The sequence below is a fragment of the Ictalurus furcatus genome, chromosome 9 (assembly GCF_023375685.1).
Source record: "Ictalurus furcatus strain D&B chromosome 9, Billie_1.0, whole genome shotgun sequence".
In the NCBI taxonomy this organism is placed as follows: domain Eukaryota; kingdom Metazoa; phylum Chordata; class Actinopteri; order Siluriformes; family Ictaluridae; genus Ictalurus; species Ictalurus furcatus.
The window spans coordinates 23,888,526-23,902,246 of NC_071263.1; the positions used below are offsets into that span (position 1 = coordinate 23,888,526).

Genomic DNA, 13,721 nt, shown 5'->3' on the forward strand with positions numbered 1-13,721 from the left:
TGCATCAAGGCACACATGCATATGCAGAGACTTATGGCACACTATTAATCATGATCATTGACAGTTTCCTCCGGGAAAAGCTACCCACACTGCTTCTACTAAGGGTCCTTCCCTCATTCACCTCTTAATAGTTGCTGCTCATTTACAGAATGCTTTACACATTGTTATGTCCCCCCCAAGAACCCCCCCCCCCCAAATCTCTGTATGATGGTTTTGCGGTCATTTAGTTATCTGAAAAAGTAGTCAAGAAAATGTCCATACACTAACTGTAAAGTTTTCATGAATATGTAATTTTATTTTGAAATATACATAAATAATAAAGGCAGTCAGATAAAATAAAAAAGGATTCTTAGCAATAAGCCTCCCCATTCTGTTGGAAAACCTAATCCCATTTATGTTTGCTAATCCATAATCCTACTTGTCTCTTCTTCAGGTCTCTCATTCACATTGTAAGGCCTGACCCACAATGCACAGGTCTGGGTGCGAGGAAGAACGATTAGCTCCTCTGAGCTCCGGCTGCTTGTTCCAGGTGTCTCTGATTGGACCATCTTCCAGCCTACAGCAGAGAAGCAAAGCATGGATATTAACATGGATCTAGATTACAGAATGGGGCCAAGAGATCCAGCAATGGCTCACCAAGATAGGCTATTATTTGTAAGGGATTAGCACTTACTTTGTACCTTGTTCCAATAAACCTAAAATTTATCTTGGTTAATTAATTGTTTATTTTTATTTGCTCATTTAATAGTTTAAATGTTTTTTTTTATCTTGGTGGAGACTGGTTAACAACCACTTGGATACAAATGCAAATACATACAAATGTGGATAAGACAATAAAGCTCTGATCTGTCATTTAATATGATACTTAAACATGATGAACTCACCCTTGGGTACTGATAGTTGGTTCACTTCCACAGGACTGTGCAATAGATACTACTGATGCCCTAGGTGTAAGGCTGAGACTGGGTCTTCTGTCAGACTGACTACGCCGAATGAAAGACTGTGGCCCTCGGATAGACACAGGCAGCCTACCACACTCACCCCATGGGCGAGGTAGTATACTACTTCCAGAGGAGGTCCATGCCTGTGGGGGTTTAGGTACCAGAAATGGTTGTGCCTCAAACAAAGATGGTGACGCTGGACAAAAAACTGACTGAGCATTGCTAAATACTCTTGAAGCAGTGTCCTCACGATTGTTATCTCGAGACCATCGCTGCACTTTTGGTGAGGCAGGGGGAGATGGTGCCTTAAAAGCATAGGTAGAAATGCCACTTGGCATGGCATCTCGAGAAGTGGGGGTAGTAGGTAGTGTATGTTGGTTGGCTGGTAGTGGGGTAGGAAGTTTGCGAAATATTAATGGACTGGATGAGCTAGAAGAAAATGGTTGTTTTTTAAACACAGGAGGACTGGGTAATCTCCTATGTACAACAGGTGTAGAAGGTAACATGCGGGTCCTGGATTTAGCTGGAGTGCCAGGTGATTGATTTCCAGCTGTTGCACTAGAAGGCAGTGGTTCAGGGATCTTTTTTTCCCTCTGATTTCTTTCAGTACCGCTTTGAGTGAGCTGTTGAATGCTGTCATTGTCACCAGAAGGTTTCTCTGTGGGAGAATCAGATGAATACCGCAAGTGGATAATTTTCCGAGCCTGTTTGTAAAGCGAGGCAGTCTCCTCATTCCTCAGATCTGCATTAGGTGTGGAAGTAACTTGGCTGTTCTTAGCCACCCCACTGGGGTGCAAGGCAATATTTTGTGCAGGCAATATGCTGTGAGAACTCTTTCTCACACTTCCCTTGCTAGGTAGTACTGTAACAGATTGCGTGGAGGTACGGAGCCTTTGAGACATGCTGGTTGTCTTTGGCAGGGTGGACCGTCCCCTTCTGTTAAATTTTTCATCTGTTTTGCTCATTTCTACATTTTCAAAAGAATTATCCATGAGGACCTCTAGAGGAGGTGGCGGTAGTTTGTCCAAGTCAATATCATCTTGATTCTCCAAGGTTGTAGAGTCCCTTTGAGTGTTCTTGTTGTCATTTTTAATGCATGAAAATGTATCTTCATTTCCCAAACCTGGGATGACCAGAATCCCATACTTCCTAACCCCTTTAAGAGGTCCAAGACCTTGTGAACTTTCATGAAACTGTTTACTTTCCTCCATTCCCTGACTGAAGGTGTCAATCAGTTTTTTGACAGAATTTCCTCTGGGGCACATTGCTAAGAGTTGTTGGGGTGATGATGGTGGACTTCGATGGGATGTTGCCTTCATGGGTCCTTTGGCAGTTTTAAAGATCTTCTTTTTATCCTTTTCTTCCTCCTGATTTCCTGTAACTATCCTTTCACTGAGTCCCTTTTGATGACTATTTGATGCAGATGCATTTAAAGGCTGTAGTTGACCAGACAGTGTTTGCTTTCTTTGCTTTGAAATCTCTTTTTTTACATTTTGTCCAGTTCTGACTGTTCTCATTTTTTCCAACCTCTTACTCAACTCTTTTTGCGCTCTTTCCAGTTCAAGAAGTGTGGGATCATCTGCTTTACTGCGAAGAGACTCTGCTGATCTTGAACGATGCTGTTTTGTAACTGTTTTTTTCTTAGGTGCTTGATGAATAGCTGATTGTGGTCTTTTGGGACTTTTTTCCCCCTCTTCCATCCACTGCTGGTCATTGGTCTTTGAGATTCCAGGCTTTATAATGTCTCCAGTGTGCTGAGAGGAAACAAAATTAATCCGTTCACTAATGGCATCCTTCATTTTTAATGTAATTTCTACATTTTGTGGTTTTTCTATCCGCTTTGTAGGCATGCATCGTGTTTGATGGCCAGGGTCAGGTGGAGAAGAGCTTGATCGCATCCTCATTTTAACCTCACAATGTTCTTCCTCATTGCCCTCACTATTGTCCTCTTCTTCTCCCTCACCATCATCCAAGGAGGCAGAACCAAGCAAAGACTCTGTATCTCTGAATATTTTACCTGTATAGGTACAAGTGGAGTCGATGGAGGTTACAGAGCTACTGTAGTTGATTTTTTGATTAAGCTGATGTTTAGAGGAGCCTTGGTGGATGGGGGTAGAGTGTCCAGGACTGTAAATAACTGTGTGACTGGATTCAGTTGATTCACAGCTCTCTCTGCGGTGGCGCTGTCTGTCTGATCCAGCCAGTGACTCACTTTCTACACCAATGCCACTGTCTTCACTAAGCAATGTAGAGTCCTCAGGTCCAGGTTGTAATGATGCAACTTCAATTCTAGTTAGCAGCTGCATTAGCCTAGCCTCAGCTGCATGCTTTGCATTCAGTTTTTTTTCTAGGATTTCAGAGATGGATGAAAAATAATCCACTGCGTCCTCAAGGGCTTTGTCTCCAATCCCCATCACTGATTGTCCCACAAGACACATCCTCTGGACGGTATACTGAAGTAGCTGTTGAAGTAAGTCAGGTGGGGGTTCAGTGTTACTGGGTTTGCCAGATGAAGAACGATTTTTTGTATTGGATGGCCAAGCCAAATGTCCCCCATGGGCTTTTAAAAGCTTCTCTCCTTCTTCAACAATTTCTTCTAACACTTGGTTGACCTCTTCATACCGCAGAGCCATGAAAGCAACCATGGGCTGCAAAGAAATGTGAGTCTGTGCTGCATGATCTAATAAGCCCAAAAGCAATTCGTATTTGTCAATACTGGGATTAAGATATCCATATGCTGCTTGATGGGCTTTCACAAGTTGCTCTGGAAAGTCCACCTTCTTCTCAGTTGCAGATTTTCTCCCCTTATCTTTCTTTTTGCTTGGTTTTGCATTTTTCTGATTCTTTGTTTTCCTTGCACCCCTTTTCTCATATTTCTTTTCATCTTCCTTTTCTGTGTGTTTCTCTTTTCTTTGGGATGATAAATTTATTGTAATCTCTTGTGTGTTCAATCTTTCTGAGGTAATCGTTGCTGCTCCTGGTTCACCTACAGGTTGTTTTTTGACTAAAGGAACAGAAATTGTATCACTGTCCAACCTCTTTTCTCCTATAGTCCTCTTTTCACAAGCTTCTCCATCTGTCTCCCCACTACCAGAGCTTCCTCCATCATCAGATTGTCCGTCCTCTGCGGTTCCCTTCGTCCCTGGCAACAATGTTTTCCCTTTGCTGAATGGTCCCTGTGCTCCATTGAAGTTATTTCCTCTTGAAGGGGAACAGCCCATGTCAAAGCTTTCTCAGTTTTTAGAAATCTGTAAATCCAAATCTGTAAATCCAGGCGTATAAAAAGGCAAAACGCTCCATCTGAAATAAGGAAGGTTTAGATCCTTACCCAACAGCTGCACTTGTCATTGTCAGATGGTCAACCATTGAGTGCACATTTGCATTTGACAGTCTGTATGTGTCCTTGGAAATAAAAAAGAAAAATACATTCTACCATTACAATATTTTTTTAGGAATATTACTGGCAGGACAGTTTCAAGCAGCTTCAAAAAGGTAGACTTATTGTGCACCTTGTGAAGGACAAGCAAATGAAGGGATTAGAGAGGATTTGATTGTAGTCCTCAGTGTACGCATATGTCATGTTCAAGCAAATGAAACTCGCACACTTGCAAGTCGTTAAGCTCATTAAGATAATCAGGACTTTTTTTCAGATGGCTTTTTATAGCCCAGCCAGAATATTTCTATTGTATTGCATGAAACCATTGGATATCCTCACTATTTTGAGGTCATATTTACATATTTTTTCCCCATGCCTGTTAAACTTCACTGCAAAATTAACACACTAACACAGCTATTACAGCTTGTCTCACTCTACTCAGCCGACCTGAATACTACTGTCAAACTTGGTGCGATGAGAGCTGTGGGAAAGAAACTGAAGCTGGTGGCAGCCGCACAGATTAAAGGAAGAGAATGTATTCACTTTTGCTTCCTCTTTCCTTGTGCATTTACAGTATATCTTGTGCATACATACGCAGAGGGCGTTAAGATGCAGGAGATGAAGGTAAGCATGGCAACAGGGTATTAATGTAATCTCTTTCTCTCACAACATTGAAGCACAGGAACAAAGTACTGAGAGAACAAATAGATCAGAAGCACTAGATCAAGCACTAATTTGGCAGGCATTCATATATATATATATATATATGAATGCCTGCCAAATTAGTGGCATATACATATATATGTATATATGTGTGTGTGTGTGTGTGTGTGTGTGTGTGTGTGTGTGTGTGTGTGTGTATATATAGATATATATATATATATAGATATAGGTGTGTGTGTGTGTATGTATGTAATTATGTATGTATGTGTGTATGTATACATGCTCTGAAATCTGAAGTGTACACGTGTGTGTGTGTGTGTGTGTGTGTGTGTACATGTATTCAGCTAGTTTTCTGAAATAAAAAAAACAAGCACAAAAGCTGCAGCAAAATCAAGCATTTCTGTCCACAATAATCATACAGACTGCCTGAGTTTAATTACTTATTAATAATAATGTATAAAGAAGCTACCTAGGCAAGACCTGTAAATTCACGATACAGTCTGTCAGGGCTCTTAATATGGATGGCTGTGGCTCAGGTGGTAGAGCGGGTTGTCCACTAATCATAGGGTTGGCGGTTCGATTCCCAGCCCACGTGACTCCACATGCTGAAGTGTCCTTGGGCAAGACACTGAACCCAAAGTTGCTCCCGATGGCAAGTTAGTGCCTTGCACGGCAGCTCTGCTACCATTGGTGTGTGAGTGTGTGTGTGTGTGTGTGTGTGTGTGAATGGGTGAATAAGATACAGTGTAGAGTGCTTTAGAAAAAAGCACTATATAAGTGCAGACCATTTAATATTAGCATGCTCTCGTTTTCTACATGTTTTGAGGTTATAATGGAGTCCATGATGATATACAACCTAAATATGGAATGCCTTGCACATGTTAAACAAGATACCATTTTCCTGGGCAGCAAGGAACACCTATCAGTCATGTGTTCTGATATATTTGATCACTTGATAAAATGGGTGGGTTTAAAAAAAAAAGTGCCATGTTCTAAGTTGTTTAACAAATCGAGGAAAGGAAAGCTGAAATTCTGATGTGTCATCTCATTTTCATCTTTTTATCTTAAATCCAAATGTCTTCCATGTATAGCGAAAACAATAGAATTGGCCTTGCTGTTCCTTTTGGAGGGGACTGTCGATACACACATACATAAAACTTATATTTTATAATGCACATTAACTATCCCAAACACTTTCACATGATATTTTTTTTTATTAATTATATGTACAAATCACATAAAATCAAGGAAAAGTCTTCATAACATTTACACAAAACATATAGATCAATAAATAACACAATCAGCTCAGTGGACATTTCTTCCAAAAGAGGACATGAACTAAAAGGACAATTTCAAAAAGAAATACAGACCATTTTAAAATTTTGTCAATAGTGGCAAATATGTTGTTACTCGGTGCATAATTTACAACAGTGCTGTCCATGTTAAAAACATATAGCAATATGTAAATATTAGATAGATGAAGAATACTTATGTAATGTAAAGTTAAATGCCATTAATAATAATAATAATAATAATACTTCTACATGGAGAGATTCAGAGATTCATGTAGAAGTCTTCTAAATAGACCTCCTGTGGAACCTTTTCCGTATGATCTGCTGAGAGCTACTGAATTTATTTGCATGTAAAGTGCATGCAGTGCTAATTGTGTAGTCATTCCCAGTATCATTTGAGTTCATGCTTATCTGTGAAGCTGAGAAGTGGAGTCCAGTTTCTGAATTTAGCGACCCGACCCCTGAAGAAGTAGTAAGAATGGAGGCAATTGATGGTCTGGAATTGCATGCTTGTGCAATATAGGCCTCCATAGTGACCTCATCCTTCTTTTTGCAAAGGGCCATGTACCACTTGGGGGCAAAGTGACAGAAGATAATTCCATATGATGAAACCAAGATAGCCGCAGCCTGAATTGAGTAGCGCTCTACGATCCTTGCAACATATATCGGAGTAAAACACACCCATACAAACAGGTATATCAGCATGCTGAGTATAATGTGTCCAGTTTCATTGAAGCGTTGAGGAGCTTTTCTCCCTTTAAATGCCAGAATAAAGCAGATGAGTGCGAGCAGGGCAATGTAACAAAGCATAAAGCCAAATCCCATGCCAGAACCTTCTATACACTGTATAGTGATCTCCATGCTGTCATTAGATGTCAGAGTCTCCACAGAAGGAGAATCAAAAACTAGCCAAAAGATGCAAATGAGAACTTGAATGAAGGTGCCGGAGCCAATAATAACAGGAGGCTTGTAGAATTTCTTGAAATTGTGTTGGCGGTATCTAGGAAGGAATGCTACAAATGTGCGCAGGGCTTTTACCAGGATACATGAAACAATAAGTGAGAATCCTAAGCCATATAGGACCTGGCGTGCCCTACACTTATGAACATTGGGTTTACCAATGAAGATTATGACACTGGTGTAGCTAAGTGCTAACCCTACCATAATGAGAAGATAAATGTAGCCTCCAGCCTGTTTGATGACAGGACTCTTATGAAACACCAAGTAGATAATCAAGTTCATAAACAAAAGGAGAAATCCTGCCATGGCAAACACTAGAAAAATTATAGCTCGTGGCCCATCCCACATCCAATAGACTTCTTTCCTTGTTGTACAGTGTGTCCAACCTTTTAGTGACCATGTCCCATTTTGGCACGGGAGACAGTTCTGATGGTCTGCAATACATTTAAGAATTTATTAACTCACAGTAAATTATATTTTGGTACACAACTCTTTGACCCCATCCACACATATACAGCCATTTAAAAAAAATATTTCTTTAGATTTAGGTTTAAAGTTTATCTGCATCTCCATCCATAGGAAAAATGGACAGTCCCCTCTAAAAGTATTGGAACAGCAAGGCCAATACAATTTTTGTTGAAGACATTTAGGTTTGAGATCAAAAGATGAAAATTAGACGATAGATCAGTTCATTTCCTCATATTTATATCTAGATGTGTTAAAAAACTTAGAACATGACCCCTTTTGTTTGAACCCACCCATTTTTTCAAGTGCTCAAAAATATACTGGAACATGTGAACAGAACAGAAACTACGGGTGTACTAACAACCAGACATGGAATGGGTCAGCCAAGGAAAACAACAGCAGTTGATGACAGAAACAGCTGTGAAGAAAAACCCAAAAACAGTCTGTGACATCACCAACAACCTTCAAAGAGCGGGGGTGAAGGTATCGCAATCCACAATTTGAAGAAGTCAAATGCACTTTGAGTGCAGAAATATAGAGGCCATACCACAAGATGCAAACCACTCATCAGCAGTAAGAATCAGAAAGCCAGATTGCAATTCGCAAAGAACTACATAGACTAGCCACAAAAGTTCTGGAATCAAGATTAACCTCTACCAAAGTGATGTAAAGGCCAAAGTGTGGAGAAAGAATGTATCTGCTCATGATCCAAAACATATAAGCTTATCAGTCAAGCATGGTAGAGATAGTGTCATGACCTGGACTTGCATGGCTGCTTCTGGAACAGGTTCAGTAATCTTTATTGATAATGTAACTCATGATAGTAGCAGCAGAATGGATTCAGAAGTCTACAGAAACAATCTGTCTTACCATTTACAGAGAAATGCAGCCAATCAAATTGGGAGGAACTTAATCATGCAGCAAGACAATGACCCCAAAAGCACTGCCAACACAATAAAGGACTTCATTTGGGGGGAAAAGTAGAAGGTTTTAGACTGGCCAAGTCAATCAACAGACCTTAACCCAATTGAGCATGCAGTTCACCTTCTGAAGACGAGACTGAAATGTTAAACCCCCTCAAAAAAAACACAACCAGAAAGAAGCTGCAGTACAAGCCTGGAAAAGCAACACAAAGAAAAATGCAGCAGTTTGATGATATCAGTGGGTCAACGGCTTGATACATTTATTCCAAGCAATTAAGCAATATTAAGTGTTTTTTACTTTAATTTGTTCCTATACTTTTGAAATCCGGATCTATCGTCTCATGTTCATCTTTTGATCTCAAACCCAAATGTCTTCTATGTATAGAGAAAACAATTAATTGGCCTTGCTGTTGGGGGCACACAGTGGCTTAGTGGTTAGCACGGTCTCCTCACACTTCCAGGGTCCGGGGTTCGATTCCCGCTGGGGAATCGAACTCCGCTGTGTGTGGAGTTTGCATGTTCTCCCTATGCTGTGGGGATTTCCTCTGGGTGCTCCTGTTTCCTCCCCCAGTCAAAAGACATGCATGGTAGGTTGATTGGCGTGTCGAAAGTGTCCGTAGTGTATGAATGGGTGTGTGAGTGTGTATGTGATTGTGCCCTGCGATGGACTGGCATCCTGTCCAGGGTGTACCCCGCCTTGTGCCCGATGCTCCCTGGGATTGGCTCCAGGTTCCCCCGCGACCCTGAAGAAGGAGTAAGCGGTAGAAGATGGATGGATGGATGGATGGATGGATGGCCTTGCTGTTTCAATACTTTTACAGGGGACTGTATTTTACATCACTGCAAATGAAACTTTTCAAAAACATATATTTTTGAAAACGCTGATGTCAAACTGTCAACATGCTCATATCCATGTGACCACTTTGAGATATTTTTTTGGGGGGGAATTTATTATTATTATTATTTTTTTATTATTATTATTTTATTATTATTTTTTTAAGTGGAGGCGTAATATCTAAATGTTCAAAAATATCACTACACATGTAGACATGGCCTTTGTATAAATGTGCATTAACGAATTTATCTCTCATATTAATGAACAGTGTAATACTCACTCGTGCCATTGGAGTAAGTGCCCTCCAAACAGTCTATGCACTCATGACAGCAGGATTTCTTTGAAAGTTTTTTTGCTTTGCCAGGAGGGCAGGCATCAGAGCATATGGAAATTGGTTTCTGAAATAAATTATTAAATAAAATAAGGATTTTTTGTTTATTCATATGTACATTTGTGTATCTGTAGAAGACTCACCGTATTCGAATTTGAATTATACCACGGGATAGATTTGTCAATATAAATTTGTTCTTGCTCCAGTTTATATGCCCCAACAACAACAAACTCTCTTTGTCCACTAGACTTATTTTGTGCCCAGTTCATCAAATCGTAGCCATTGACAAAGTTTCCAGATGTATTGAAGTAGAACGTCTGATTGTCCAGAGTAAAGTTGACCTGTTTCAGTTCATTGAGAAGCTAAAAAATAAAATAAATAACAGGACACTATGTAAATCATTTCATTTGTACACAATTGGATTGGACTGGACATTATACCAATCATACATTAGTCATATAAAATCTATCCATGTAGAGCTTACCTCATATGGGGGGAAATCTTTGTTCCCTGGACAGGTAGTCTGGTTACATTTTAAAATCTTCTTTAGGGAATGAGCAATTGATAGCACAGCCAATCGGTCAGCATAAACCTGGTTAATATCCACCACTTTTGTTAAGTAGTCTTTGTCTTTCCCCAACTTTTGGTATTCTTCTATGAACTCATTCTCAGTACCCAGGGTGATGGCGAGATTTTGTAGATACTCATTAAATCCAGGGTTAGGGCCTGTAATAAAACTGAAACCAAATACATCCCCAATGTTGTTGATGCCATTCATGTCACTGATATTACGCGACACTGACCAGGCATCACTGGCTATCCAAGTGCGTGATATATTCTGTTTGATCACCTCGGTGAAGAGTTTGTGCACAAGCTCTTCTCTTAAGATGATTAACACAATGTTTGCTGTGGAGTTTTGGATGGTTTGTACCACTTTTTGGATCATATTATCAATGTCCTTAAAATCTAGGTAGTAAGGCAATGTTTCTATAAAGGCAGTGCAAACATTCTCATTTTCTGCATTATCCAGGAAGCCTTGGAGTGCATTTTTGCCATAATCATCATCCCCATGAATGACACCAACCCAGTCCCACTCAAAGTACGACATGAGTTTGGCCAAGGCTTTCATCTGGTGGATATCACTGGGTATGGTGCGGAGGAAGGAAGGGTAGCGCAGGCGGTCACTCAATGCTTCTGCAGAGGAACTTCCGCTTATCTGTTTACACACAAACAAAAAAAAAGGTAGTTGGAGCTTAGTGGTTAAGGTTCAGTGCTGGTTAGAAAAGGGCTCTGAGCTCAATTCTTATTTCTTGAACTGCCCATGTTTGGCCCTTGAGTCAGACTATTAACTGGTCTGCTTTATGCTTGTCTTTTTTTATTATTATTTAAGTTCACCAAAACTCATAGATTCAGTGTTACATCTTTAAGCAAGACCTTTAATCTTTAACTGCTTATTTCAACACTTGTATTCTGACTGAATAAAAATCAGTCCAATAAATAAATCTAAATTTACATTTAGGTTTTAATAGCTATTTTTCATATTCATGCATTTGGATATAGATCTAATATGTCTAATACAGTGTGTCTAATATGTATGTATACTGCAATTCATTTAATTTTTACTTGCCCTTTTTTAATTTGATAAACTCACCATATATGTGCTTCCCATAAGATATTGTAATACAAAGCAATGCAAGATCTTTATTTGCATGCAACATTTATCGGTTGAAAAAGACATCGGTTGCAATAATTTCACAAACCAAAGGAAAACAACAACTAGTTATTTCTGTACTGACATGACAATATTGTTAAGAAGTTTGGCTGAATTTCTTCCCTAAACAAAAAGGCAATATATAAAAAAAATAAAATAAAATAATAATAATTTGTTTTTATTTTGTCATACATTATCTGACATGGCAATGTTGTAATTCATTGTTTTTGAATAATTTTAATAAAGCAAATAAAGCTTTGTGGATTCTCAATAACATTACCTCCATTTTTTTTGTCTTATTCAATTCACTAAGGGAAAAAAGAGGCTGGTGAGGGGGTGTTTACAGCTGTTATAATGTAAATAATTGTTACATCATTCATTAATTAATACAAATTGTAATCACTGTAATCAAATTGCTTTGGTAAAAGATGAATGAAAAACTGCTATAAAAAAATGTTAATCTTTAGGGTGGTATCAGGATCACACCTTCCTATTGTTAATTATCGTCTATAACAGCACACTCTGTCGTTTTTTTATTTATTACTATACTGTATATCTCACCTGTGGCACCATGTAGAGACTCAGAAGTCGAGCCACACTGATCGACACCTCGGAGTACCGTGCTCCAATGATAGCCTTTACTCTGGGGGTTTGAATGGGCCCACACTGGCCAGGTTCAGTGTTGTTTAACGCCAGCAGGTGCTCTGTGCTCTGTATGGCTTTTGAAGCATGACAGCAAGTGTCACAGATGTGGTAACCAAGGCGTACACCCGGCAGAAAGCTGGAGTTATTAATTGTTTCAATGGTGTAGATGAAATTAAGCATCCGTACAAATGATCCAGAATTAAATCTGTAAGAAAAGAGAAGTCAAGGAATTAGATAAACATAACATAAACACATAAAAATAGTTTACCGTTTAATAGAACGTTTTTCATATTTATACAATATGTTTTCATATTTGTCATTTGTAGTAGTAAAGAAAATACTAAACATATAGTAGAGATGTAATAATTAAAACACACTGTACAAATGACAACATAAAAAATTTACCCTGAGCAGTTGTAAGTATCTGGAGCTCCTCGTGAATATAGATTCTCCACTTTAGGAAAAATGGAACTGAGCATTCCTATCTGTATGTCTCCCAAAGCCCAGGCTCCACATTTATACAATTCATAGTCGCAAACATGTCCAAAACCAAATGATAAAACAGTGCATAAAAGCACTGTGTAAATCCACAGCAACATGTCACACCATATGATTCAGATCACATCCAGCGCTATGGTTTACACTAGCACTAGAGGTGAGAACAAGAATGAACTAGTTGTGAAAATTGGCAGCCTTCTGGTTTTTATCCAAGACAAAAAAAAAAAAAAAAAAAAAATCACGTGCTTTACAACACCTGCAGTTGCATAGAAAAGAAAGAAGGAGAGGCCACATTTGCTGTAATACATTGAATGTCATATTATACTTCCTTGACAAAAACCAGTTTTGTATGTCGCAATGCCTCGGCAGAAGAACCAAAAATACAAAAACATATAAACATAGATATAATTTTACTTCTGAGAAATTATAGAAATACATGATTTTTTTTTCTTTTTTTTTTTCTTTTTTTTTTTTGGAAAAGCCTGGTTAATTATTATTAACCATAATCTTGGTTTGACTATGTAGTAAGTATAGTAAATTAATTATCATGAACACAATGTGTTAATTGAGTACAATTTGAGAAAAAGTATTGATTAAAAAGCATTTTTACAATCATAAATGGAGACTACTATGCAAAAAAAAATCTTAGGAATAAACATATATTGACTTTAGTTAAATTTATCTAGTATGTCCTCTTATATGGTTACAATAAACCAAATACACAGATCAGCCGTAACATTAAAACCACTGACAGGTGAAGTGAATAACACTGATTATATCATTACAATGGCACCTTCATCAGACCAGGAAGAAGATGGCCTGATCTGATGAAAGACGTTTTCTTTATCACATGTGGACGGCCGTGTGCGTGTGCATAGCTTACCTGGGGAAGAGATGGCACCAGGATGCACTATGGGAAGAAGACAAATCCAGTGGAGGAATTGTGATGCTCTGCGCAAGGTTCTGCTTGAAAACCTTGGGTCCTGGCATTCATGTGGATGTTACTTTGACACCTATCACCTACCGAAACATTGTTACAGACCAAGTACACCCCTTCATGGCAACAGTATTCCTTAATGGC

General features: G+C 38.9%; 2 protein-coding genes across 2 annotated transcripts; both read right to left on the reverse strand.

Annotated features, from left to right (window-relative positions):
* Positions 1 to 275: 275 nt before the first annotated feature.
* pcare1 (photoreceptor cilium actin regulator 1) lies at positions 276 to 4,329 on the reverse strand. Its single transcript, XM_053633249.1, has 2 exons — positions 885 to 4,329; positions 276 to 556 (listed from the first exon to the last, which is right to left on the reverse strand). The coding sequence occupies exons 1-2, from the start codon at positions 4,160 to 4,162 to the stop codon at positions 439 to 441; spliced, it is 3,396 nt and encodes a 1,131-aa protein (XP_053489224.1). The 5' UTR covers positions 4,163 to 4,329; the 3' UTR covers positions 276 to 438.
* A 1,424-nt stretch (positions 4,330 to 5,753) lies between these two features.
* On the reverse strand, positions 5,754 to 12,857 carry LOC128613075 (G-protein coupled receptor family C group 6 member A). The gene is made up of 6 exons (XM_053633637.1): positions 12,548 to 12,857; positions 12,059 to 12,347; positions 10,271 to 11,002; positions 9,930 to 10,148; positions 9,736 to 9,853; positions 5,754 to 7,666 (listed from the first exon to the last, which is right to left on the reverse strand). Exons 1-6 carry the CDS (start codon positions 12,739 to 12,741, stop codon positions 6,558 to 6,560), a joined length of 2,661 nt encoding a protein of 886 aa, XP_053489612.1. The 5' UTR covers positions 12,742 to 12,857; the 3' UTR covers positions 5,754 to 6,557.
* Between the last annotated feature and the right edge of the window lie 864 nt (positions 12,858 to 13,721).